The sequence below is a fragment of the Mustela putorius genome, unplaced genomic scaffold, assembly GCF_011764305.1.
Source record: "Mustela putorius furo isolate JIRA1106 unplaced genomic scaffold, ASM1176430v1.1 tig00003836_pilon_pilon_pilon, whole genome shotgun sequence".
NCBI lineage: Eukaryota > Metazoa > Chordata > Mammalia > Carnivora > Mustelidae > Mustela > Mustela putorius.
In genome coordinates this window covers 11802735-11827983 of record NW_025421989.1, presented here as the reverse complement: position 1 = coordinate 11827983, position 25249 = coordinate 11802735, and the positions used below count along the sequence as shown (strand labels likewise).

Below are 25249 nucleotides of genomic sequence, written 5' to 3'. Positions count from 1 at the left end.
GCTCTGCCTACATGTGATCTCTATCAAATAAATAAATAAAATCTCTTTAAAAAAAAAAAAAAAAGAAAGAAAGAACTGTCTGACCGCAAATACCAATAATACCAAACTTACGAAATCTTGGTCTAGAATTAAAAGCTATAGGCAAACACAAACGAGTATTCTCTTTTTCTTCTCTCATATAATGCACTACTCCCATCTCTAGAGAGGTCTGAACCCGATGGTTTTGGTATTTTCCCTTAGTGTAAAAGAACTGGTGAAGATCAAGAACTTGCTATAGAGAAGAAGGACAACTTTCCGTTTCATAAATCCTGGGTGAAAAATCCATATGAATGGGTACAATACAGTCACAGTCAGATTACAATTCACATTCCTTGCAGACAGGAGCCATATCTTCCTCCCCTTTTTGTTACCTTGTAGTGCCTTATTCAATATATGTCCTTTAATTTTAGTATTGATTATCCATCCGCTATTGTTGGGATTAAAAAGTTGTGTTTACTTATTTGTGTGATATTTTTTAAACTTCTAGAAAGCCCTAGAACAGCCCTGATTCACTTATACTATTTTTTTTTTATTTTTTAAGGATTTTTATTTATTTATTTTGACAGGCAGAGATCACAAGTAGGCAGAGAGGCAAGTAGAGAGAGAAGGGGAAGTGGGCTCCCAGCTGAGCAGAGAGCCTGAAGTGGGGCTCGATCCCAAGACCCTGAGATCATGACCTGAGCAGAAGGCAAAGGCTTAACCCACTGGGCCACACAGGTGCCCCTCTTTTTTTTTTTTTTTTAAGATTTTATTTATTTATTTGACAGAGATCACAAGTAGGCAGAGAGGGGGAAGCAGACTCCCCGCTGTGCAGAGAGCCTGATGTGGGGCTCGATCCCAGGACCCTGAGATCATGACCTGAGCTGAAGGCAGAGGCCTAACCCACTTAACCACCCAGGTGCCCCAATGCTGTTGGTATTTTGATAGGATTTATATTAAATCCATATAGAACTTTGAGTAGTATAGACATTTTAACAATATTTGTTCTCCCAATCCATGAGCATGGGATGTTTTCCCATTTGTTGTGTCCTCTTCCATTCTTTTCACCAGTGTTTTGTAGCTTTCAGGGTACAGGTCTTTCACCTTTTTGGTTACATTTATTCCTAGGTACCTTACTTTTGGTACAATTGTAAATGGGACTGTTTTCTTAATTTCTATTTCTGCTTCATTATTAGTGTATAGAAGTGAAACAGATTTCTACACACTGATTTTGTATCCTGCAACTTTAACTGAATTCATTTATCAGTTCCAGTAGTTTTTTGGTGGAATCTTTCCAGTTTTCTATATGTAGTATCATGTCATTTCCAAATAGTGAAAGTTTTACTTCTTTTTTTTTTTTTAAAGATTTTATTTATTTATTTATTTGACAGAGAGAGAGAGAGAGAGAGCAAGCACACACAGTCAGAGCAGCAGGCAGAGGAGGAGGGAGAAGCAGATTCTCCACTGAGCAGAGAGCCCAAGATATGGTTTGATCCAGAATCCTGGGATCATGACCTGAACTGAAGGTAGACACTTAACTAGTTGACTGAGCCACCCAGGTGCCCTGTGAAAGTTTTACTTCTTACTTACTTGTCTGGATGCCTTTTATTTCGTTTTGTTGTCTGATTGTTGTGACCTGGACTTCCAGTTCTATGTGGAATAAAAGTGAGAGTGGATATCCATGCCTTGTTCCTGACCTTAGGGGATAAGCTCTCAGTTTTTTTCCATTGAGTACAATGTTTGCTGTGGGTTTTTCATATGTGGCCTTAATTATGTTTGAGGTATGTTCCCTGCAGCCATACTTTGTTGAGGGCTCTTATCATGAATGGATACTGTACTTTGTCAAGTGCTTTTTCTATACCTATTGAAATGATCATCTTGTTTTTATCCTTTCTCTTACCGATATGATGTATCACCTCGATTGGTATCTGAATACTGAACCACCCTTGCATTCTAGGAATAAATCCCACTTCATCAAGAGGAACGATCTTTTTAATGTATTGTTGGATTCTGTTTGCTTTTATTTTGTTGAGGATTTTTGCATCTATGTTCATCGGAGATATTGGCCTCTAGTTCCGTTTTTTGTGGTGTCTTTATCTGGTTTTCATATCAGGGTGTTACTGGCTTCACAGAATGAATTTGCAAGCTCTTCTCTTTTTTTGGAATAGTTTGAGAAGAATAGGTAGTAACTTTCTAAATGCTTGGTAGAGGGGTGCCTGGATGGCTCAGTCGGTTAAGGGTCAGCCTTCAGCTCAGGTCATGATCTCAGGGTCCTGGGATAGAGCCCCACGTCTGACTCTGTGCTCAGTGAGGAGTCTGCTTGTCCCTCTTCCTCTCCCTCTGCCCTTCCCCGGGCTCACGCAAGCTCTCTCTCTCTCAAATAAATAAACAAAATCTTTAAAAATAAATAAATAAATAAATAAATGTTAGAAAGACTTTGCCTGTGAAACCGTCTGCTCCTGGACTTTGATTTGTTAGGATTCTTTTGATTACTGATTCAGTCTCCTTGCTGGTAATGCTCTGTTCAAACTGACTCAGTTTTCAAGATGCCTGGCACAAGGAGACCCTGCAACACCTTCCCCTCTAAGACACTCAGACTGTGGCTGAGGGTTTGAGGAGTCACACCCTTCAAAACCAATTTACGAAGGTCTCCCGTAAAGACTAGACAAAAAGGAAACTAACAAGCAGATCCCCAAGACGATCCCTCCTTTCGTCTTGACTCGTCCCCCACACTCCATTCAGGAAATGCCCAGAACGAACCCTCACCCACAACAAACACTAGCCTAAGACAACCAGGCCTATTCCTTGGTAGCTCTTTTGTGACCTTAACGCTCCTATCAATGTATTCCCTTTGGTTCATAAGTTCAGCTTCTGGAAGGCTTTCTTTCCCCACCATTTTCTCCTTTAGTCCAAGCCACCCCCCCACCAGGGGCCCTTGGTTACTGTCCCCTTATTGAAGACAACTTTTGTCAAGGGTTTGTTGTTTTAAGGATCATTCATATTTTTGCTCTCTCCTCCCATCCTCGTCCTCCATGTCAAGAAAATACAGATCGAAATACCTTGGTAGTTGCTCACACTTTCCCTCAAAATAGGAAGAGGATTAAGTGTTCTGACTAACAGTGCCTTCATTTTCAGGAGAAAATGAAATAAACAAAGTAATTTTATCAACCATGGTTTCAGTGAGCAGAGGTATACTGTCATTATAAAGGAGTCACTCATATATTGGTGACAAGCACCAAAATCTCTTTAGATTCCATAATGATAATGTGCTTGGTTTTAGTTCTTATTTACAGGACTAGCCCTGGCTTTGATTTATTTTGTCTTTGTACCACCCTATGTCTCCAGCCTCGGGAGGGTCCCTCTTTCAACTCCTGCAACAGAGAAAGCACCTTCCTGCCTTAGCCCCTCAGTTCCTGCTCCTTCTCATTGAAAATCAATTTCCCTTCAATCAGCTTCCCTCATATCTATAGGTCTTGGGCTTAATTATTGCCTTCTCAGTAAATTCAGTAAAATGTTCTCTGGCTACTCTCTTATAATATGATCTCCTCTTCTTAGTATTTTTAATTATAGCACTCTGATCTTTTTCTTTCAAAAGATCTATTACACTGGTATAGTTATTATGATATTTATTTGAAGGGTAGTAGAATATGCCCCTTTAGGAAAGGACAAATACTTTTCTCCCTACGCTTTTAGGTCCTTAGCTGGGACACACACACACACACACACACACACACCCTGACAGTAATAAAAAGCCAGATTAATAGGAGAAAAAAAAAATTTTAAATCACCTACTTCCTGACCAGAGACCCACAAAGATATGAGACTCAAAAGGCAGCCAGGTGATTGAGACGTAAAAATACCACTGGAGCTAAGGAATGGGACAGGGCTCTGAGGCTTCAAGTGGGGGGAAGGCAAGTCACAGGAAGGTGAGAAGAGGAAATGTATGGAGAGCCAAGTTTGCCTTCCCAAGCAGGTCAGGCTCCCTAATGAAAAAGCTGTCTCCGGTGATAGTTCTCTTCCTGGTACAGCCCCCCTTTTTAATGTAAATTTCCCCGACAGAAGGATAACATCTACTCTGCTTTCATGGCTTCTCCTGTGTCTGCAGTTTCTCAAAATAATCCTTAGACCAAAGAGGCAGGTCTTGGGGGTGGCGAAGGGTAGTATAATATACCATCCCAGGTGTCTCTTTTGTCTGGGAAATTTACATTTATAAGGGAAATCTCCTTGTGTGCGGGTGTCTCCCTCTCTGTACTAGGAAGAGGATGACTCTCAATCACCAGAAGCTCTCAGTGGCGAAGGCTGGACTTACGTCTACATAAGAACCAGGCTCTTGTTGACTGTGCTTTGCTTGGCAACCTCCCGCAAGTGCCCCCAACCCTACCCTGCAACATCTTTTGTCTTTAGATGGAGATGGTATTTAAGGTGATGGCTTGGGCCATCTTGGGGAGCTTCTCGGTTTTCCTGGGTTTCTCCCATGTACACAGGAGGTGTACGGGTTACTAAACTTGTATTTGCTTTTCTCTTATTAATTTGTCCTTTATTATGGGCGGTCTCGGCCAAGAACTCAGAAGGGTGGAAGGAAAATTATGTGTTCTCCCTGCACTTCTGCATGTAATTTTCTGTCCCACTCCTCCTGCATTGCTCTGCAATGTACAACTGAGCTGGCTTTCAATCACTGCTTGTGCATGGAATGTATAAGATAAAGAGCATCCCTGGGGAGTTTCCAGTCCCATTGTATCTTTATTCCTCTTACCCTGCTGATGACCACATTACTCCTCCTTTAAGGATCTTTCAGGTTTATCTCTTCCTCGCCTTGCCCATGACCATGAGCCTTGGACTTCTTACCATGCTCCTTGGTTTCTCTTCCTGTTCTCTCATTCCTCTCTAGTCCATCTTCCCAAACTTTGGTTTTGACCTTGCCTTCTGCTCTGACCTTGCTTTCTTTTGAGTTCACAACATTTTCACTCCTGCCCTTTTCACACGCAACCATTGCTCCTTTGGTGTGCATTTGCTTTATCTGCTCACGGGGCCTGTGTCAAGGCCTCAGTGTTAGGGCCGGTGTCCTGAACTTCCTCTACAACCTCTAGGCTGAACCTGGTACCAGGCACAAAGAAGGCACTTAATACTTATTTTATTGATAGAGAAAACCAAACAAGTTGATACCAAGGCTCTTTACCCTTAAATCACACCTACAGTCTCTCCAACCGGGCAAGCAGGTTTAGGTCAAAAAACTTCCTTCGTTCCGTAGCAGCCAAGGGCAGGCCACACCAATATGGCTCCCTCTGGTATGAACATTATTTTGAGTTCAAAGCAATCCAAACCCAGTAGATTCAGGAAAAGTTCCTTACCTCCCCCTCAACAGCCTGCTTTATCAGGAAGGGAGTTATTAACAGATTCCTCTGTACCGAGGGAATTCATCTGCATAGAAGGACAACCTCCGGAACCCTTTCACCTTCCTGCTAAAATGGTGTTTCTCCCCTTTGTGTCCTCAGGCCTCTACCCCTCTCTTTAGTTCAAATAAGCCTCATGTTGCCTCACTGTCTTTGGAATTTCCATGTCTGTGGAGATTCCCCTTAGACATGCTATTAAATATGGTGTCCTCTTGTTAATCTGTCTCATGCCAATTTGATTCTTAGTTTGACGGGAAGGACCTTGAACAGTAGAAGAAATTCTTACTCCCTAACAGTAGGCATAGTCTGCAGGATACTTTAACTCACTGGACATCTCTTGCCCCAACACCACCAGAGCTGAGAGAACCTTGGGACATCTGACATTCAGTGAGTGGAAGGTGCGATTTCTTACCATGTCAGCCCCCCAGAATATCCGCAGAGTCCTATGGGGTGAGAATGGTGAGAGTCCTTTTTCTCTCTTTCAAAATTTAGATTAGCTGAAGAAAATATTTGTGGACGATATTTGTCTTTGGGCCCAGTGACTCTGGTTCAACTTGATAGAATACTCTGGTTACCGATCCATTTCCTCCCAGAGATGGTCTTTGTTTTCTTTTATCTGTATCACTTGATGCACACATGAGGTAAAGCCTATTACTAAGGGACACTTTGGAAGTCAAAGCCGCAAAACTGTTGGGCGCAGGCTGAGCACTTAAAAGCTATTAAAGCCTTCACTACCTTAAGAAGACTCCCATGATAAGGTAAGTTGGTCACAGAATGGATAAGATGGACACTAGGTCACCTGCCAACCTCAAGAAAACCATGCACCAAAGTACACTGTAAAACAACCCAGTCCCCAATCCCATGGTACATCCTTCTTAGGTATTAGTGTGTCTCTAAGAGACCCAAAGCTTAGCCAAGACTGTTAACGTGTGAATATTTTTCCTTTCATCTTGTTCTATGTCCTAAGAGCTTGGCTTGGTGATCAAGGAGAACATTCTCTTTGGTCTCCACAATCCAAAGGGTGCACTCACCAAGGTACACCTTGCTGGTCAATTAAACAGATCAAACTCGGACACACACACACACACACACTCACTCTCTCTATCCAGGCGTGTCAGCTCTCTGGGGTATCTGACATGAGGGGTTCCAGCCCACAGGAACCTTTGTCACCCCAATCCTTGTTGCCTGTTAGTGCTGGAAAGTCCCATTCTAGTATTATCTACCCGGTGTCACAGATTGTGGGTATGTGACTGGAGGCATCTCACAACTTTGCGGGAGACTGGAGACACCATTTTCACTGCCTATGCAACGACACGCTTTGCTTTTTTTTTTTTTTTTTTCTTTAAAGAATTTATTTCTTTATTTTAGAAAGGGAGAGTGAAGGAAGGAGCAGAGGGAGAGGAACAAGCAGATTCTTTACTGAGTGCAGAGCCAAACGCAGGGCTCATTCTCACAACCCTGAGCTCATGACCTGAGCCAAAATCAGGAGTCCGACACATAACTGACTGAGCCACCCAGGTGCCCCAGGTCTTTGTTTTCTCAGACTAATTTTGGGACTAAACTTCTGGATCACAGGGACACGTCACCTTTGCCCTCTTTGGATGCATCCTGCATACATCTTCGGTTAACCTATTAAGGCTTATTGGTTTGAGTTGCTATTAATAGATCCTACTCATCAATGGCCAGACGATGGAACCTTTAAATTGGCTATATTTAAAAGAAAAAGTTTCGGGGTGCCTGGGTGGCTCAGTGGGTTAAAGCAGCCTCTGCCTTCTGCTTAGGTCATGATCTCAGAGTCCTGGGATCAAGCCCCCCATGGGGCTCTCTGCTTGGCAGGGGGTCTGCTTCCTCCTCTCTCTGCCTGCCTCTCTGCCTACTTGTGATCTCTGTCAGATGAATAAAATCTTAAAAAAAAAAAAAAAGAAAAGAAAAAGTTTCTTTATAAAGAGCTCTCACTTGTCTTATGAATATAATGGCCAGTCTTGGGGCCTCTCTCAGCAAGATAAAATCACAGAAATTAGACTTAAGAATTTCCTTTCCATGTAAGATTTTTTTTTTTTAAAGATTTCATTTATTTACTCAACAGACAGAGATCACAAGTAGGTAGAGAAGCGGGCACAGAGAGAGGGGGAAGCAGGCTCCCCGCTGAGCAGAGAGCGCCCAATGCAGGGCTTGATCCCAGGACCCTGGGATCATGCCCTGAGCCGAAGGCAGAGGCTTAACCCACTGAGCCACCCACACGCCCCTCCATGCAACATTTATAGAGAACACTCCAGTCTAATCTCTAGGTTCAAAGTACACAGGTCTTCATGTAAATGCTGGAAGCCAGGAAATTAATTTAACAAAAGCACTTGAGACTGGCCATGAGGTTTGCATTGTTCCTGCCTTCCAAGGATTGATAACCAGGCTCTGCCAGCTTTGCAGGTGTATCTTAGACCTCCTACTAAAAAAGAATTCATGTCTCCTAGGAAGCAGCAAGATGTTTTAAATTATAAAGCCCTTTTACCTCCTCTTTGAAAAGATCCTACTAAATTTAGAGATTAAAAAGAATGACTATTCACAAACCCTCTTCACAGGAAACAGGACTAAAAATTTCTCCTGGGCCCTCTTGCAAATGATCCGCAAAAGGCCATTATTCAGGGATTAATAGAATCCCACGCTGAATTAGGAACCCAGAAAGATGACTTAAAATTCTTTGTTAAATGTTAAAATGTTGAAGGTTAAAATGTTAAAATGCTTTATACAGACTTTACAAGGATAAAAATCTTTTGATTCCGATTTTAGTTAAAAAAACCTCCCTAATATAAAGAAGCAAATTTGGTTAAAAAGACAGGTCAGTCCTATGATATTCACACCAAACTCTAGTTCTTTGAGGAATTAAAAACAACTCTTTGTCTTACATAAATCTCTACAAACCCAGATATGCAAAAGCCAGTCAAAGCCCACCATCGGTCCGGATTCCCAAACCTCACCTACTCCTCTCAAAATGTTTGTGGATATTATGAAAGATCACAATAGTAAAACAACTGTCCTATACCTTTAAAGAAAGGTAAATTTTATTTTATCTTTTTAAAAGGCTTTATTTATTTATTTAACAGAGAAAGGAGACCGAGAGAGCGCAAGCAGTCAGGGGGCAGGCAAAGGAAGAGGGAGAAGCAGGCTCCCCGCTGAGAAGGGAGCCCTAACCTACGTGGGGCTTGCTCACAGGACCCCATCATGACCTGAGCCAAGGCACATGCTCAAACAGCTGAGCCACCCAGAGCCACCCAGGGACCCCAGAAAGGTAAATTTTAAATCACAATTGCCCTGAGACTCTGAGGAAAAAACAAAAAATGTTTTGCATTCTTCCTGTTCCTTGAAATTATAAATCTTATGTTTTTAAGATGTAAATACAGCCCACAATTGCCTGAGACTAAAGAAACGAAAGGGGGGCGCCTGGGTGGCACAGTGGGTTAAGCCGCTGCCTTCGGCTCAGGTCATGATCTCAGAGTCCTGGGATCGAGTCCCGCATCGGGAATCTCTGCTCAGCAGGGAGCCTGCTTCCCTCTCTCTCTCTGCCTGCCTCTCCATCTACTTGTGATTTCTCTCTGTCAAATAAATAAATAAAATCTTTATAAAAAAAAAAAAAAGAAAGAAAGAAACGAAAGGGAAAAAGAGGTTTTTAGAAGATACAGACTTCTAGGATGGCTTTTGTGCCCAACTCCAGGGCCTCTCCTAATAGACAGATATGTACCAAATCTCGAATTTGAAGATGTGGATACTCTCTCTACCTTTGTGATGTAAACTTCCTACTCCCACCTTCTTTAGGACCTAAGAGCCATTCTTTGAAATACAAAAATTAGGTGGAAGGACAGAGACAAGGTTTTCCCCAAAACAAAAAAGGTGGGGAAAGGTATTTGGAAATTGGGCCTTTCATGTCTTTTCCACAGATACTACCAAGACCAAAGCTAGAAGACTGCATCTTGTCTGTGTATGAGCATCTATATATGTTATAAATGTTGGATATTTTCTCTACCTTTGGATGGTATTGCTAAAATTAACTTGTAAAAGAGCTCTATTTAGTTGGTTTGAAGACAAGTGCCTATAAGAATTGAGCATTCCAAAAGTCTGAAAGATAGAAACCCAAATCTTTTTTCAAGTTGATGTGATCTGGAAAAATATTCAGTACTAAAACTAACTAAAGGTTGTTGGTTTAATTGAAATAAAATTGTCTTTAGAGTTATGCACTAAATGTCAGACTTTCATCTGTGTTTAATGAAGGTCAAATGGATTCTTGTCTCTGTTACAAATTTGTCAAAAATATTAGAATAATGGCTAACTTTGCCTAATGCCTCATGAAGTTTTATAGGTAATCTAAACATAATTGTTAAGAACAGGTAGATTAAATAGATATAAATAAGACTAAAAGGATTATAAGTAAACTTTTAGGTGGCTTCCAAAATGTTTGGTAACCTGAAATTTTGGAATTTTCCCGAGTCCAATGATGAGTTGAATTTGTTGAATATTTGCATAATTTCCAAGTAAGATAAAATAATGAAATATTAAGCAATAAACAAAGGTCTGTTTACTCTTGTCTTCTTGCAGAGAAACTAAAAGCAAATATGGCTCTATTAGTAAACCTGCCATGTGATTTCTTTAAAAAATTGTACTATTAGAAAAAAAAAAACGAAACTGTACAATGAAAAAATGCATGTTCCTAGAAATTATGAAATGTATTCATAAATTTACTAATCTGAAGAATACTGGTATAACAGAGGTTTATAGTTGCTTAGTACTTAGTTTTCACCAAAAGCTAAGGTTCCTAAGAGTTAAGAATTCTAATAAATGTAGTTAAGGCCACTGTAGTTAAGGCCACTAGAAATAATAATAATAAAAACTCTGTATGCAAGAAAGTAAGATCTGTGTTTGGGGGGAAAAATATGAGGAATGGGAACACATTTTTGTTGAGGGAAAAGAAAGTATTTTTTCCTAAAGTGAGACAGATTATTTAAAGAAACAAAACTTAGGGCAAACTCTGAATGTAAACAAGAAAGTTACAGAAGGTTTATGATGAAAAAAAAAATCTTTAGAAGGAATTTTGTATGTGGTCAATACTAGCTAAGATTAGAATAAATTTAAGTAAGTAAATGGGTTTTAATGTCAAAATACATTAACGCAAACTTAAAATTCTTGTTGTCCCTTTGTTAAAAACCCAAAGTTTTCTTAAACTATTGATCTACTCTTAATAAGACATTATAAATGTTTTTATCTTTAAAGTTATCTGCCTAGGGGTGCCTGGGTGGCTCAGTAGTTAAGCATCTGCCTTGGGCTCAGGTCATGGAGCCCTGCATTGGGCTCCTTGCTTGGTGGGAAGGCTATTTCTCCCTCTCCCGCTCCCCCTGCTTGTGTTCCCTCTCTCAATTGTGTCTTTCTCTGTCAAATGAATAAAATTAAAAAAAAAAAAAAGTTATCTGCCTAGAAAACAAGGATTCTGTGGTTTGCCAAAATAACTTCCAATGCTTTTCAGGTCTTTGATTTACTAAAAAATAAAAAAACAAAACAAAACAAAACAAAAAACCTCTGAACCTTAATATTTAAAAAAAGCTAAATTTGATCAGAACTATGGCATCTTCTGTATTTGCCTTTGACATCTTATTGTCGAGTTGGCTATATGGATTATTAAATACTGTTTCATAATGATCAGAGATCCTATTTAATAAAATGTTCAAGCCTTTTTGATATTTTTTACATACTTCCCAAAATCAAATTCTAAAATCAAATCTTTTGACTACAATCTAACTGAGATGTTTTCCAGGTAGCTCCTGGAAAAGATTTTATTTATTTATTTGACAGAAAGAGAATCGAGCAACACACAAAGGGAAAGGGAGAGGCAGGCTCCCCGCTGAGCAGAGAGCCCTGCAGGACTCAATCCCAGTATCCTGGGATCAGGACATGAGCCCAAAGCAGAGCTTAACCAACTGAGCCACCTAGGTGCCCCGTAACCATGGCCATTTTTAACTATTGTCATTTATAGTCACTGTTTTACACTGACCCCATTGCAATATATTTCATCTTCAGTAAAATTCACAGAAAGAGTAAAACTCTTTACCAACTGAGCTACCCAGGTGTCCCAAGAGTAAAACTCTTAAGGACAAGTTTCCGATAACCTTAATATCATAAAACTGTCTAGGTAAGAATTTCTAAAACTAGTGGAAAAACTGGATTCAAGCAAAACAAAAACATGGGACTAAATGAACTGAGGATGATGATTATAATTTTTGTGACTTTTGTTTAAAACATTTCCAACTTTTAAAAATGGTTTCTTTTTCGAAATTAAGGAAATCTTTTCTCTTAAGCTAGGTGACCCGTAATAGTTTGACAAATTATACCATTATAGGCAGTTTTGAAACATTTATCTTTTCTCCCTATCTGAACCCTCCAGAATTCAGAAACTCAGTAAGAATTCTTTTATTTTAATGGCAGTATATTTATTTTCATAAATTCAGTAAGAATCTGTTCTCCTTGTAATAGGAAGCAATGGAAAGAACTGGTTTTGTAACCAAGGCCTTGAACAGAATGTCATATTTGAGGGGCTCCTGGGTGGCTCAGTGGGTTAAGCTTCTGCCTTCAGCTCAGGTCATGATCTCAGGTCCTGGGATCGAGCCCCACATTGGGCTCTCTGCTCAGCAGGGAGCCTGCTTCCCCCTCTCTCTCTCTGCCTGCCTCTCTGCCTATTTGTGATCTCTGTCAAATAAATAAAATCTTAAAAAAAAAAAAAAAGAATGCCATATTTGAGACCTGGATAGATACAGATATGACCAGATAGCATTAAGGAACTAAGAATGGCTTTACGGAATTAATAAAAAACCCCTGGAAGTATCAGCCTATTACCTTGATTAACCTCAGGATATTTGGAGAAACTCGAGAAGGAAAGAATTCACCCACATCTACAGGTATTGCTGACAAAGTCTGGCAGGTATCTGGTGCAAATTTTGGCTCGGTTTCTGGCCTTGTGGCTGTTAAAAGTTCAATCTAGAAATTCAGGAATAAGAAATATTCTTTTTTTTTTTTTTAAGATTTTATTTATTTATTTTACAGAGAGAGATCACAAGTAGACAGAGAGGCAGGCAGAGAGAGAGAGAGGGAAGCAGGCTCCCTGCTGAGCAGAGAACCCGATGCGGGACTCGATCCCAGGACCCTGAGATCATGACCTGAGCGAAAGGCAGTGGCCTAACCCACTGAGCCACCCAGGCACCCAAGAAGAAATATTCTTAAAATGTCTATACCACCCAAAGCAATCTTCACATTTAATGTCATCCCTATCAACATACCAACACTTTTCACAGAACTAAAACAAATAATCCTAAAATGAGCATGGGATCACAAAAGACCCCAAAGAGCCAAAGCAATTTTGAAAAGGAAGAACGAAGCTGGAGGTATCACAATTCCAGATTGCAAGATATACTACAAAGCTGTGTAATCCAAACAGTATGGCACTGGCACAACATGACACACATAGATAATGGAACAGAAAGGAGAGCTCAGAAATAAACCCATGCTTATCTGGTCAATTAATCTTCAACAAAGCTGGAAAGAATATGCAATGGGGAACAGACAGCCTCTTCAACAAATGGTGTTGGGAAACTGGTCAGCTACATGCAGAAGAATGAAACTGGACCACTTTCTCACACCACACCCCAAAATAAACTCAGAATGGACTAAAAGACCTAAGTGTGAGATCTGAAATCATAAAAAATCCTAGAAGAGAGCACAGACTAATTCCTCTGACATCCACTGAAGCAGTATTTTTCTAGATGTGTCTCCTGAGGCAAGGGAAATAAAAGCAAAAATAAGCTATTGGGACTACACAAATAAAAATCTTCTGAATAGCAAAGGAAATGATCACAAAACTAAAAGGCAACCTACTTACGGAATGAGATAAGATATTTTGCAAATGACACGTATGATAAAGGCTTAGTATCCAAAATATATAAAGAACTTATACAACTGAATACCTAAACCTCCCCAAATCCAACTAAAAAATAGGCAGAAGACATGAACAGACATTTCTCCAAAGAAGACATCCAGATGGCCAACAGACACATGAAAAGATGCTTCACATCACTCATCAGCAGGGAAATGCAAATCAAAACTACGATGAGATTTCACCTCACACCTGTCAAAATGGCTAAAATCAACAACATAAGAAACAACAGGTGTTGGCGAGGATATGGAGAAAGAGGAACCCTATGCAGTGTTGGTGGGAGTACACACTAGTGCAGCCACTGTGGAAGACAGTATGCAGGTTCCTCAAAACATCAAAAATAGAGGAGCCCCTGAGTGGCTCAAGAGGGTAACCTCCGTTTTCCAAACATCTCCTCTCACCTTCCTGATAACAGTCTTCCTTCCCTTTGTATCCACAGACCCCCACCCTTCTCTACAGCTCAATATAAGCCTCATGTTGCCTCACTGTCCTCCGAATATCCATTTCCATGTGGATTCCCCTTACATATGCTATTAAGTTTTATTTTCTCCTGTTAATCTGTCTCAGGCCATTTTGATTCTTACTCCAGCCAGAAAGACCTTGCAGGATAGAGGAAATTCTTCCTTCCCAGTAGTTCACGTGATCACATCTATCCATTTCGCTCTCATTTCTCAAAATCCTACACGCCCTCAAGCTCACTTCCATCCCCTTCCCAGACTACCCTACACTACAGTAAGCACCCCTTCATCCATCCCTCTATTCTCTCTACCTCCACTGCCTCATAAGGTAGCCACTCACCCTCTGTGACTATTTAAATTGAGCTCTGGTATAAATGTAAAACACCTAGGGACCTAAAGACTAAGCACAAAACAAAGAATGTAAAATATTTTATTTATAATTCTTATATTCATCTCATGTTAAAGTAAGAATATTGGGGCGATGCTAGGTTAAATATTCTTCCTCCCCAACAGATTGCTTAAAAATAATTTTGCCTATTTACTATATTTTACCTATGTATTTGCTGTATTAGAATTAATTTCCTCATTTTGAGATGCAATTCACATATTATTTGTTCTTTCTAAAATGTGGTTGTTGGAAAACACAGACTTGCCTATATGGCTCATATCGGTGGCTCACGTTATTTATCCACTGGACATAGTTGTTCTATACCCTCACTGGCTTTTTCTCCCGTGCCTTGCCCTGTTCCTGTCCTTTCTCTCGAGATGTGTGATTTCAGCATCGAACTAAAGACCACCCTAGTAGGCCTAAGGCCCAGCAGTGACAGCCCCCTCTCATATGACATTGTTAAGGATGATCACAGAGTGACCAAATGTCTTCTCAGAGCACGAGGGCTGTAAGAGGTACTTTGATGCCGAGCCCAGGTAACCACAGCGTGCACGCGCACACACACACACACACACACACAGTTATCAGCATAGGAGACTAGAGCCCACAGTTCCCGGGTTTTTTTGTTAGCTCCTTGCTGCTGCTGACACCTCCGAAGCTATTAATACAATTCTAGGGGCTCTTTATCAGCCTACAGTTTCTCAAGGTTATTTGAATGCTAATGAGAGACTTGGTCTGACCCATCCTGAATCTATATTACTTTGGGATTACCAGAGTTCTTGGGAAGATACTGCAAAACAGACTATTTAATACTAATATTCTCGAGGATTTTCATCCTTCAAAATTAATTGGAGAAAAAACAGAACAACTTTCTAACACATTTCAGTTATAATACACACCAGTCCTGTCAAATACAACTTTCTCTGATGATGGAAATTTTCAATATGGTGAGTGCTAGCAACATGTAGCTATACCATTTTAATAAATTTATATTTACATGAAAATAAACACATAGGACTAGTGGCTAGATTTTATACAGTGCCATTCGATTCCACATTGTGCTTAAAAAAAAAAATTCTCTTCCATCTAAAAGCGGAGATCATGAACAATAAGAATCAATGAAATAATAACAAATAGCAAATATGTACCTTTTCAATTCTAGATGATATTCTTTGTATTTAATTCAATTAAGAATTAACATTCTTAAATTTTGTCATGGTCTAAGATCTCACGTTTAATTTTTTTTTTAAAGATTTTATTTATTTATTAGAGAGAGGGCATACATGAGCAAGGAGAAGGGGCAAAGGGAGAGAAAGAAGCAGACTCCCCACTAAGCAGGGAGCCCAACATGAAGCCCAATCTCAGGTCCCTGAGATCATGACCTAGGCTGAAGTTAAACACCCTACCGACTGAGCCACCCAGGCACCCTTCCTGCTTAATTTTTTAAGACTTTATTTATACATTAATTTATTTAAGGTACATTGGTTTCCCAAATGGGAAACCATGTCCCCACACATGCAGCATTCCCCATTATCAACAGCCCCAACCAGAGAAGACAGTTGTTATAGTTCATGAACCTACACTGACACATAACACCCAAAGTCCAGAGTTTACATCGTGGTTCACTCTTGATGTTATATATTCCATAGGTTTGGACAAATGTATACTGATCTGTACCCATCATAATACACAGAGTATTTTCATTACTCTAAAAATCAGGGGCTCCACCTATTCATCCCTCCCTGTACTCTAACACATGGCCACCACTGATCTTTTCCCTGTCTCCATTTGCCTTTTCCAGAATGTCATTTAGTTGGGTACACAGGCTTTTCAGATTGGTTTCTTTCACTTACTAATACGCATTTAAGATTCCTACATTTCTTTTCATGGCTTTCTAGCTCATTTCTTTTCAGTGAGGTACAAAATTCCATTGTCTCTTTATGCCATAGTTAAGGTACCCATTCATCTACTGAAGGACATCTTGGCTGCTTCCATGTTTTGGCAATTATGAATAAAGCTGCTATAAGTAGCCATGTGCAGATTCTCGTGAAGACATAAGTTTTCGACAATGCTGGGTAAATACCAAGGAATATGATTGCTGGGTTGTATGGCAAGGATACATTTTGTTCTGGAGGAAAACTGCCCAGTTATCTTCCAAAGTGGCGGTACCATTTTGCATTTTCACCAGTAATAAGTAAGAGTTCCTGGTGCTCCACATCCTCATAACCACTTGGTGTTGCCCATGTTCTGGAATTTGGCCACTGTAACAGGTATGTGGTGATATCTTAACCATGTGTTTATTTGACAGAGAGAAATCACAAGTAGACAGAGAGGCAGCCAGAGAGAGAGAGAGAGGGAAGCAGGCTCCCTGCTGAGCAGAGAGCCCGATGCGGGACTCGATCCCAGGACCCTGAGATCATGACCTGAGCCGAAGGCAGCGGCTTAATCCACTGAGCCACCCAGGCGCCCCAATCTTAACGATGTTTTAATTTGTATTTCTCTGATCACAGAACACATAGTAGCGCATCATTTTATACTCTTACTTGCCATCTATAGATCTTCTTTGCTCAGGTGTCTGCTAAGTATGGACCCTCATCCATTTCTTTTTTAAATTAGATTTTCTTATTGTTGACTCTTTGCCTTTGTTTCCTGATCTACTCTAACCCTAAATTGTTTATGTGACAATTAAAATAAATTTCCGTAGAAGATGTATTAAGTGAATTTGATTTTATTTTCATCTTGGGTAACAGGTGCAGGCTTTTATCTTTATTTTGTCATTTTACAAATCAAGTTAAGACTGTCAACACCGTCTGCTACTGGAGATAACAGCAAACAGGCATCTGAGTGGACAGACAATGCTTCCCCGGGAGGCGAGGAGTGGAGACTGAGGTGAGGCACAGAGCACAGACAGGCTCTAGGGAAATGCCGCTTTCGGAATCGGCCATATCTTCCCACTTCCTCTACTCCTCATCCTCCTTAACCCCATCTGAACAATGTCCAAGCATCTGAGGGAGGCACTGAGCCTGTGACGACGATAAAGACCGTGACGGTGATAAGCCTAGCGCTAGAAGGACCTGCCAGCACCGTCCTCACCGAGTGGCAGGCACAAGCGAAGGACTTTCTAGGCTAACCCTCAAAGGTCTTGGGTTGTTCTGGATCACAACTACACAATGGGCCTTCTGCTGGGGTAGTAAGTTGCCAGATGCGATGAGATGTGTACTGTCTTTACTGCTACTGTCTTTACAACCGATCAGCAGGAGGTCTGGGATTTAGCAACAGGAAATGCTCAGTAGCTCAGGACAGCAGAGACCATAAATTCTCCCCAGCGAAAAGCAGGAGGGTGGTGCGACATGCCAAAAGCGAAATCAAATCACGACTGTCACCTGTTATCCTTAGTAACTTAAAAACAAGAACATCTGATGTGAAAAATTAATCACAAAAAGAGCACATCTCCCCGAGCCACCATTTTTTGTTTCAGTCAGCACTAGAACAAGCAAACTACCCTAAAGACATTCGTTATGTTGGATTTTAGCCCTTTAACTTTCAACTCTCTGTTAAAGAAAAAAAAAGTAAAACTTCAGTAACTACACGAACATGACTAATTTTTTCCATTTTAAGCCTCAGACCACAAAATGCCAGTGTTGAAAACAAGCCAGTCCTGGTAGGATGTGGGTCTGTCGGTAGGAAGCCACACCCAGCAACCAGAAATTTACTATGCTCCGACAAGTTCATTTGAATGAGAACATTGTCATTGTTGGAGGAAACAAAGTAAATGTATAATAAAAATGTATTTGTGGAGCAGTTTCAACTCCTTGGATTTAGCTCAATTAGCACTACTAAGTGAAAGCATTCCTTTCTTACCTTCTTCCTTTTTTATGTGTATATAAAATCAGAAGAGAGCAAATCCAAAGAGAAAAAGTGGAGAAACTTAGACCCGGAAGGAAGGCAACATGAAAACTCTTGTCAATTCTTTACAATAATGGAAAATATGAAAAATTCCTCTTTAACAATGTACTCAGCCATTTTTATCTCTCCACACAAATTCAAATTCATCTCTCCACAAAACAAAACAAAACAAAACATTATTCTCTTCTATCATCTCACTGATTTCTTTTTTTAAAAAGATATTTATTTATTTATTTATTTGTCAGAAAGAGAGAGCACAAGCAGGGGGAGAAGTAGGCTCCCTGCTGAGCAAGGAACCCCATGTAGGATTCGATCTCAGCACCCTGGGATCATGACCTGAGCCAAAGGCAGACACTTAACCATCCTCTTCCCACTGATTCTTAAGCAGGGGCAGTTTTGTGCCCCCAGAGCCCATTTGGTAATGTCTACTGAGATTTGTGGTTGTTACAACTGGGTGGGGATACAATGGTCATCTAGTGGGTACTTGGCAGGGATGCTGTTAATCACCCTACAGTGTGCACTACACCAGCAACAACACAGAATGACACCCCCACCCTCCCCCCCATGTCAGCAGTGCCTCGCTGGACAACTGCTGCACTGTAGGGACGGGGCAGGGAACTGGTACCTCAGGAGGGGAACGAGATGCAGAAGCGTTCAGGAAAGGCCATCGGCTGCCTCGCTCCATATGCTGCGTCTACAGCAGTGCTCACACTGCTAAGCTGGTCGAAGAGAATGAACCCTACAATTTGTGACTTGAGAAAGAACACTCCAGAGTGTGAAGTTACTGACCTGCTTACAAACATTAACATGCAACTTCCAGAACGTTAAGACTCGCAGAAATAACTGGCCGTCTGTGGATCAACGTCAACAAGAATAGTACAGAAGGGGTTTCATAGTATTTGAAACTGAGACACCTCTCTTGCCCTATTTCTGCATGGCATCATTTTTACTTTTGTGAAGTTTGGTTTGTTTTTGTTTTTGTTTTCACTTGACAGAGAGATAGAGAGAGCACAAGTAGGCAGAGTGGCAGGCAGAGGGAGAGGTAGAACCAGGCTCCCTGCTGAGCAAGAAGCCCAATACAGGGGCACCTGGGTGGCTCAGTTGGTTAAGTGACTGCCTTTGGCTCAGGTCATGATCCTGGAGTCGTGGGATCGAGTCCCCCATCAGGCTCCCAGCTCCATGGGGAGTCTGCTTCTCCCTCTGACCTTCTCCCCTCTAATGCACTCTCTCTCAAAATGGATAAATAAAATCTTAAAAAAAAAAAAAAAAAAAAAAAAAAAAGAAGCCCAATACGGGGTTCAAACCCAGGACCCTGGGATCATGACCTGAGCAGAAGGCAGACACTTAACTGACAGAGAGACCTAGGTGGCCCTGCATGACATCATTTTAACATGTTAAAATTAGTCAAGAAAAGGTTTTTCCAAACCTTATTATGGAAATCATTTCGCAACATATATGCATATCAAATCAGCACATTGTACACCTTCGACCTACATGATGTCAGGTGGCAAGTCTATGTCAACAAACCCGGGGAAAAAGAATTTTCCACGTTTATTTTAGAAGAGAAACAGAAACCAGTAGTTATTCTCACAGTTCTGAAGGCACACAGTCCCACTCTGGAATGCCACTGGCACCATATAGGTAAACACAGGACACATGTGACTGTCATATCGCACCAAGTCTCTCGCTCACACTATTTTTAAACATGTATTTATTTGAGAGACCACGGGCCAGCAGGGCTGGCAGAGGCGGGGAGGGAGGAAGGGCAGAGGGAGAGAGACTCTCAAGCAGACTCCAAGCTGAGTGTGGAGCTGACGCGGGGCTCCATCTCACGACCCCGAGACCATGACCTGAGCCGACACCAAGAGTCGGCCACTTCAGCGACTACGCCCCCCCCAGACGCCCCCACCTCTTGCTCTCCATAAGGCGGCAGTGTACTCACGGGCTCGGTTCCGGCTTTTGTATGTGCAGGTGTAGAGGCTGCAGGGCCTTGCTGGCACGAACCTGGGGGTCTGGAATCTTCTCCACAGTGACTTGCATGGAGAGGCTTGAAGAATGACCCTAAGGCTACTCATCACCACCATGTTTAGCCTGGAATCTGGACCAGGCCCCGGATGACTTGCAAGAACCTGGTAACCTAGAAGCAGGAGGACAGAGGAGGCAAAGCTGTGAGCAACGGAGACCGACCGTCGGGTGGAAAGCTCCAAGCGGGACAACCGCACGCAGATGATCCGTCCACACGGCAGGGCTGGGGCTAGGGCTGGGGGGGGCGGAGGGGGAATGACTCAATATTTTATCCACTCCTCTTCCTCAAATTCATTCGTCACCTCATTGGCAGGATTTGGAAGACTGACTCAGGAGCCCTGCCTTTCTTTAAGGCTGGCAAATATTAGAGGCCCAGAATGAGAAGACTGTTTATAGTAGTTTCTTAAAATTAAAAGAACATGTACTTCCTGAAATCCAAATTCGATATCCAGCAGGTTATTTACACGTAAGAAGAAACTGAAGATTAACGCTTCTGGGTTTAAAAAAAAAAAAAAAATCAATCTGTATCTGGATGGTTTTAAAAAAAACACAAGGATCCATCCTGTCAAAATACTCCTGAGTGGTTTTGAAATCTAAGCTTAAATGCTCTGTGACTCTCTGCAGTTTCAGGTATAACACTGTATCCCTTGGTCATGGGGAAATGGAGGTTAATCCTGAACTAATCTGCAAGTAGGTCCAACATGAATATTCATTTATGACTGCCCTGATGACCTCTCTACCCCTCTCGTGTTCCAAGTGAAGGTCTCAGGAAACAATGCTTTCCAGAGTGTTCAGAAATTGCAATATTAACTTTCACTGACTCTTTCCTGCCACCCCTGCCCAGTAATGCTACATCCACTTTTCCTGAAAATTCCTATCCCGGTACCAAGTGAGCGAACAAGGTCAGAAACAAAACAACTTTCTTTTCCTGACTATACCTTCACTCCAGTGTCGATTTCAAAGTGTTTGGAGTCATCACTTGAGATGCCTCCTGGCAGCCAATAGGGACACCATCTGGGCACCCCTGAGGGAGGTCGGGCCGCCTGGCCGAGTACCATGGCGCTGACCTCGCGGCCTCAGTCCACCCCTTGCTCCTGCCTGCACACCAGCCCCACGGCCTTTGGTTCTTCCCACTCCCCAAGCGCCCCCTGGTCTCAGGGCTTGTGCAGATGCTCCTCCTTCCCTGGACCCCTCCTCCTCCTCCCCCTGTGCCTGGGGAATGCCTCCCCCCCCTTGGGTCTTCCTCTCCAGCATCCCTTCCTAGAAGCCTCCCCTGCCCCTGGGCTCACCACTAACTGGGAGAGCCCAGCGCCCTCTTCACCCCGCTCAGGGCGCCTCCTGCAGCCCCACACCTGATCCAGAAGGTACTTGATGACGCCCCCTCCCCAGCCACCCAGCCCCGTGGCGCTTGGACCCGGTCTGTCTCGGTCACAGCTGCATCTCTCAGGGACATGCTGCCTGGCTCGGTGACCTAGGCTCATTTCCCTGGTGACGGAGATGAGGATCCCGATTTCCAGAACTCCAGACTGGGAAGTGATTGCCAGCCCGTTCCTGCTCCATATGAAAGGCTCTTCCTAGATGCCTCCCCCACCCAGTTGTGGGGTCCTTCACACTTCCGAAACACTTTTCAGCGCTTGCCATTGCAGACGAGGGCCTCATACCCCTCCCTGTAAGATCTGGAGGCCCCTAAACCTCCACCCGATCTGAAGGAGGACCAGACCCAAAGACTAAGCTAGCATCACAGGGATGGGAATTCTGCCAGTAAACGTTTGTATTTCCTTTTTTTTTCTAAGATTTTCTTTATTTATTTGACAGAGAGAGATCACAAGTAAACAGAGAGGCAGACAGAGAGGAGGAAGCAGGCTCCCTGCAGGGACCCTGGGATCAAGACCACGACCAAGGCAGAGGCTTTAACCCACTGAGCCACCCAGGCGCCCCAAATGTTTGCATTTCAATGCTCATTGTCATTTCCTTTGTTCTGGGAACCATGTTGGGTGCTGCCATGCAAAACGGAACAAGGCATGAACTCTACCTTGCAGGTAGGCCATTAGTTTCTCCCCTTTGAAGCCTCTGGAAATGCACATCATATGGCAAAGGAAACCATCCAGGACTCCTCAGAGTCTGCCTTCGGCCTATCAGAGGCCACTCAACTGTCTGACAGTGGTGGCCGGGGGAGGAGAGGGGCCCAAAGTCACAAAAAGAGAAATTATGATCCTTAGCAATGCTAAGCAGAAGCAAATGTTCTCAGGTCACCCTTCCCTCTCTCCATGTACTTCACTGCTTGTCATTGGCTGTGAACGAGCTCTTCTTCTCTGTATTGGTGCCCTTGACCCTGCTAGATCTGAGCTACGGATGAGAAGGCTACATCTAAGGGAAAGGAGAGAACAAAAAATCACACCTGGGCTGTGTCCACTGAAAGCAGGAAGCAGCTTCTTCCTACTACTGCCCTGGAAGGAACAAATGAGGGCTCCAGGCAGAACCCTTTATAACCAGCAACACGGGAAAAGGACTGCCAAGAGAACTGTGGCAAGAAGCCAGCCTTGAGGCCTGGTGCCACGCACTCTGTTGTATGCATCACTTTGCCAGTGAACACACAACCCAGGGAGCAAAAATGCACAGTCACCACATTAAAGGGACTGTCGAAAGTTCCAGATCCCACGGAGGCTCCAGACCGTCCGGCCTAGCTCCCAACCTGTGGTCCCTAGACCAAGGGCGCCTAAATTATGCCTGCATTGCCAAGAGACACCACAAATTCTCGAACCAAGTTAAAAATCACTTTAGTTTTATATGTGTTCTTATGTATATACATTTTGTTTCGTTTTGAAGATTTTACTTATTTGTCAGAGAGAGAGAGAGAGCGAGAGCACAAGCAGGGGGAGCGGTAGCCAGAGGGAGAAGCAGGCTCCCCACTGAGCAAGGAGCCAGATGCGGGACTCAATCCCAGGACCTCAAGATCATGACCTGAGTGGAAGGTAGACCCTTAACCAACTGAGTCACCCAGGTGTCCCTATGTATATATACAATTTGGGGCACATGTCAATATGGACCTTACTTAAGATATCCAAAAGTCTGACTCAGGATTTCAAATATAGATTGCTAATAAACTTTCAAGATATTATCTTTTTTTTTTTTTTAAGATTTTATTTATTCACTTGAGAGAGAGAGAGAGCACAAAAACGTTGGAGAGGGAGAAGCAGACTCCTGGCTGAGTTGGGAGCCTGACATGGAGCTCGATCCCAGGACCTGGAGATCACCACCCAAGCTGAAGGCAGACGCCCAACCATCTGAGCCACGCAGGTGTCCCTGAAGATATTATCCTGACAGACCTTGAGCCAAATAAAAGTCCCTCATTTTCAAATACTTTCATTAACTGAAATAACTGAGCAGGCTTAAGGAATAATAGACCATTGGCTACCTCATTTCAGAATCTATTTCCTTTCTTCCCTTAATTTTTTTATTTTGGCAAACTTCAAATTTGAACAAACAGTGGAAATAAATATAATAAAACCACTTATGTACCCTACACTTTATTTCAATAATTACTTTTTGGTGGCCAAGCATGTTTGATTTATACCCTCCCTCCTACTTCCCCTCTCTGTGAGACTTTGAAGGAAAGGACAGACATCTAAGAAACTTATCCATGGGGGCACCTGAGTGGCTCAGTGGGTTAAGCCTCTGCCTGTGGCTCAGGTCATGGTCTCAGAGTCCTGGGATGGAGCCCCGCATCCGCATCCTGGCTCTCTGCTCAGCAGGGAGCCTGCTTCCACCTGCCTCTCTGCCTGCTTGTGATCTCTCTCTGTCAAATAAATAGGAAAAAAAAAAAAAAAGAAAGAACGAAACTTATCCATGATTATTTCCCAGAAGAATATATCTCCAAATTAACTTAGAGTTTCTTCTCCATAAAAATTATCTGTAGGAAACAGCCTCTGGTGATAGTTTATGAACAGAATATGAAAACTATTAATTTTCCAAAATTAAAAACACAGCAAAAGGCTCAGTAACCTGATACATTCTCAGAGCCCACCTACTCCTTCATGTAAACATTTCACTTCTCTCTTGATCTCTCCACCCTAATCCTGGATGAGAGCTCACAGCAAGAACTTTATGCTTCTTTCTAACTTGTACGACTATGTGCAGCATGAAACTGTATAATTATAATTGCAGATCAGCAGAGTTAAAGGATTATACGAACTGAAATATTTAAGAGTGAAGCTTAATGTGCACCCTTCATCTTACACAAGAAAGAATCCAGAAGCAGAGGAGCATAAGAAACACCTGTGCAGTAACACTGTACAAGACCTTGAACACTTTCTGTGACTTCAGATGGTCTAAGGGCTGAGAAAGCTCCCAGAAAGAGCCGGTAAGTGTTGTATCAACGAAAGTTATTATTATTCAAATTGAGTTTGCTAAAACTTCCCATGCTTGAAATGCAAACACTGAGAAAACAGAAAGCTGTTTGGGACAATTTTTAATTTCATGTTTTTCGTTTTCTTTCTGAGATAATACAATCAAACAATTTCAACGGCAGAGGGTCCTTTTTGATAAAATCAATTTGATAATAAAATGAAATTTTAAAAATCTGCTAAGAGGTATGGGGAAACCTTGCTTCAATTCTGTGCTTCTTTCCACTGACTTCCATCCCTGAATTGAAGCAATAATGAATGATTATCTCATGCAAAGCACTGGGCTGGAGGAAGATGAAAAAATCACGTTTTCTCCCTATCCTCACAAGCTTGCAATCTATTAAAAAACTATGAAACCAGTAACCTTTCTGGTGTTTTTAGTTACCTCTTTCTAATATGGCAAAATGCACATAATATTTATCATTGTAACCTTTTCAAACGTACAATTTGTTGGCATGAAATACATTCACGATATTGTGTAACCATCACCAGTATCTATACCCCAAACTTTTTCATCATCCCCAACATAAACTCTATACACATTCAACGAAAACCTTCCCATTCCCCCTCCCACCAGCCCCCAGCAACCACGGTTCTAATTTCTGCCTATGTATTTGCCTATTCTGGATACTTCATGTAAGTGGACTCATACAATATTTTCCCTCTGAGTCTGGCTTATTGCACGTAGCATAATTAAA

The 25249-nt window shown here is 42.0% G+C and overlaps 1 protein-coding gene across 2 annotated transcripts in view; it reads right to left on the bottom strand.

The window, feature by feature from the left end:
• Nucleotides 1-25249, bottom strand: part of CA5B (carbonic anhydrase 5B) — a 103073-nt gene that overhangs the window by 23036 nt on the left and 54788 nt on the right. For both annotated transcript variants that reach the window (XM_045089319.1, XM_045089318.1), the window contains one exon: nt 20066-20260. In XM_045089319.1, the coding sequence (XP_044945254.1) occupies nt 20066-20207 (142 nt within the window). In that variant the 5' untranslated portion in view covers nt 20208-20260. The remainder of the gene's footprint in view (nt 1-20065; nt 20261-25249) is intronic.